A 3,529-nucleotide genomic window follows, 5' to 3' on the forward strand; every position below is an offset into this window, starting at 1 on the left:
TCTCTCTCTCTCTCACTCCATCTCTCTCTCTCTCTCCATCTCTCTCTCTCCCCATCCACCCCTCTCTCCCCATCTCCACCCCTCTCTCCCCATCTCCACCCCTCTCTCCCCGTCTCCACCCCCTTTGGGAGCGTGGGGTGTTCATGACTCTGTTCTGCAGCTTCCTCTCTGGTGCCTCTGCATGCAGCAGTGTATCTTAGATTTTTTATATTAGATTACATTACAGTGTGGAAACAGGCCCTTCGGCCCAACAAGTCCACACCGATCCGCCGAAGCGCAACCCACCCATACCCCTACATTTACCCCTTACCTAACACTATGGGCAATTTAGCATGGCCAATTCGTCTGTATCTCGGAGGTGTTTTGTCACTGCCTCACTCTATCTCTGCAGCTCTTTCTAAAGCCCAGCATCCAATCTGCTTTATTTACCTCGGCCTCTCAACCTGACCTCTCTGTGACTCCCTCCCTCTCCTCCACTATCCGGACATCACTGCATTGCGTTTGGCTGCGCTGACCCTCCCATTGGAGGAACACTGGGTGAACACATTTCCCTTGTCAAAGGCACTCACTGTGTCTCTTGCCAGTCTTTGACCTAGATAGTCATAGTGATGTGCAGCACAGAAACCGACTCGTCCATGCCAATCAGATCACACATTAATCTAGTCCCACCTGCCAGCAGCCGGCCTATATCATTCCAAACCCTTCCTATTCATATACCCATCCAGATGCCTCTTAAATGTTGCAATTGAACCAGCCTCCACCACATCCTCTGGCAGCTCATTCCATACACATACCACGCTCTGCGTGAAAACGTTGCCCCTTAGGTCTCTCTTATATCTTTCCACTCTCACCCTAAACCTATGCCCTCTAGTTCTGGACTCCCCAACCACAGGGAAAAGACTGTCAATTTACCCTATCCATAATTTTAGCGCTCTCAGCCTCCACTTTAGGGAAAACTGCTCCTCGGCTGCCTGACCTGCTGTGCTTTTCCAGCACCACCCTAATCTTGACTCTGATCTCCAGCATCTGCAGTCCTCACTCTCGCCTGGAAAACAGCCCCAGCCTGTTCAGCCTCTCCCTCCAGCTCAAACTCTCCAACCCTGACAACATCCTTGTAAATCTTTTCTGAACCCTTTCAAGTTTCACAACATCCTTCTGACAGCAAGGAGACCAGAATATCACGCAATATTCCAACAGTGTCCTAACCAGTATCCTGTACAGCTGCAATATGACCTCTGAACTCTTGTACTCAATACTCTGACCAATAAAGGAAAGCATACCAAATGCTGCCTTCACTATCCTATCTACCTATGACTCTACTTTCAAGGAGCTATGAACCTGCACTCCAAGGTCTCTTTGTTCAGCAACACTCCCTAGGACCTTACCATTAAGTGTATAAGTCCTGCTAAGATTTGCTTTCCCAAAATGCAGCACCTCGCATTTATCTGAATTAAACTCCATCTGCCACTTCTCAGCCCAGTGGCCCATCTGGTCCAGATCCTGTTGTAATCTGAGGTAGCCCTCTTCACTGTCCACAACACCTCCAATTATGGTGTCATCTGCAAACTTACTCAAATTTTCTCTGATTCATGTCTGGTCTTACATTCCAGAAGATGACAGTTCCCCAGTTAAAGATTCTTATTCGGGACTGAAGTTGAACTTTTTCAGGACTAATCCAAATCTTACAATTAGCGTTCTCCTCTTGATAATTACTTGCCCCACTGCATTACCAAGCACCGGCTCTAGCACTGCCTCCTTTCTCATTGCTCCAGAAACATATTGCTTTAGAAAATATTCATGAACACACTCTAGGTGTTCCCTTGGCGCTGACCCTCCGACAGTGTGGCACTCCCTCAGCACTGACCCTCCGACAGTGTGGCACTCCCTCAGCACTGACCCTCCGACAGTGCGGCGCTCCCTCAGCACTGACCCTCCGACGGTGCGGCGCTCCCTCAGCACTGACCCTCCGACAGTGCGGATTTGGATTGTGTGCCCAAGCCTCAGGTTTGGGACTCCATCCTATGCCTTCCTGACTGGGAGCCTCTCTGAGGGAATTGCTTCTTTAATTTTGTCTCCCAGGACAAGTCGGATGTGGATGTGGAGAAAGCCAAGAGCACTCTGATCCTGTGTTACGGCTACCTGACACTGTACGCACCTAAGGAACTGATTCTGGCTCGGATCGAGAAAGATGTCATCAAGCAAGTCCTGAGCCACTTTAATACAAAGGTAGGAAGCTGGGAGACTGCCCAGTGTGTGTGTGACACCAACTCCCACCCTGTCCCCTTCACTCCAACTCCATGGTTCGATGGGGAGGTGGTTGGGGTTAGATGGAGGCACAGGTTGAGAGCAAGGACATGTCATAGGTTTGAATCCAGATTCCTGTACCAACCTGGTCCCACCCACCCAGACCCTGACAAATGTTTTGTTAATTGTTCATGCAAAGTAAGATATTGCTAATTGGCCAGCAATTATTGCCCGTCCCTAGTTGCCCCTTGAGAATGTGGGGGTGAACTGCTGCAGTCCGTGTGCTGTGGGTAGCCCCACGGTATCCTGAGGGAGGGAATTCCAGGATTCTGACCCAGCGACAGTGAAGGACCGGTGATATATTTCCAAGTCAGGGTGGGGAGTGGCTCGGAGGGGAACTTACAGGGGATGGTGTTCCCATGTATCTGCTGCCCTTGTCCTTCTAGATGGAAGTGGCCGTGGGTTTGGAAGGTGCTGTCTGAGGATCTTTGGTGAGTTTCTGCAGTGCATCTTGTAGACAGTACACACTGCTGTTGCAACCTCTAGCATGGAGACAGACAAATATGCTGTCCCTGTCCTAGGAGAGTTTGGGGACAGTGTAGAGGACGTTTTACGCTGTATCTAACCTGGTGCTGTCCCTGTGGAGTGTTTGATGGGGCACAGTGTAGCAGTGGAGTCTGTCCTGTAGGAGATGTGTGGGGGATGTTTCTGTGATGCTGTGGGAATCGCTGACTTGGCTTTCACTTGTCTCGCAGGTTCTGGGCATTAAAGTTGAGACGAAGGTAAACAATGTGGTTTGCGCTCTCTCGGTCTACCTTGGTGGAGGGTCTCTCACTCTCACACTCTCTCCCTGCTTTTCACAGGCTTCTTAATCCAGTGTGTGTCTCCTTCCCCCTTCCCCCTCACTCTCTGGATACGGATCACCCTCCACAAACTACCGCTCGTCAGGCTGCTCCTGACCTGAGCCACAGCAGAATATTCTGGAAATACAAGCCCAGCTTCCACTCGAGACCCTGTAGCAGGAAGCTCAGCCAACACAAGGCCTGCTTGAGGGTGTCTCAGTCTCTTCCCCCACCCTGAGAGGGGTGCTCTGGGGGGGGAAAAGGTGGGTGGAAATTCAGGAGGATGCCCACCCCTCCTCCCCATGGGGAGAGGGGTGTAACAGAAGGGTCCCTTCCATCAGTTCGGACTGAACTGGGCCTTGACATCTCTGATGCCCTCTCTACTTCTCTCCCTCCTCCCTCCTCCATCTTTGTCGTCCCTTCCTCCTTCACGCCCCTCCAAG

General features: G+C 51.0%; 1 protein-coding gene across 1 annotated transcript in view; it reads left to right on the forward strand.

The window, feature by feature from the left end:
- LOC122550347 (maestro heat-like repeat-containing protein family member 1) overlaps positions 1–3,529 on the forward strand; it is an 81,704-nt gene that overhangs the window by 46,679 nt on the left and 31,496 nt on the right. Inside the window, exons 21-22 of the mRNA XM_043691076.1 lie at positions 2,080–2,226; positions 3,000–3,026. Coding sequence (XP_043547011.1) covers positions 2,080–2,226; positions 3,000–3,026 — 174 coding nt within the window. The remainder of the gene's footprint in view (positions 1–2,079; positions 2,227–2,999; positions 3,027–3,529) is intronic.

The sequence above is a fragment of the Chiloscyllium plagiosum genome, chromosome 5, assembly GCF_004010195.1.
Source record: "Chiloscyllium plagiosum isolate BGI_BamShark_2017 chromosome 5, ASM401019v2, whole genome shotgun sequence".
Lineage (NCBI taxonomy): Eukaryota > Metazoa > Chordata > Chondrichthyes > Orectolobiformes > Hemiscylliidae > Chiloscyllium > Chiloscyllium plagiosum.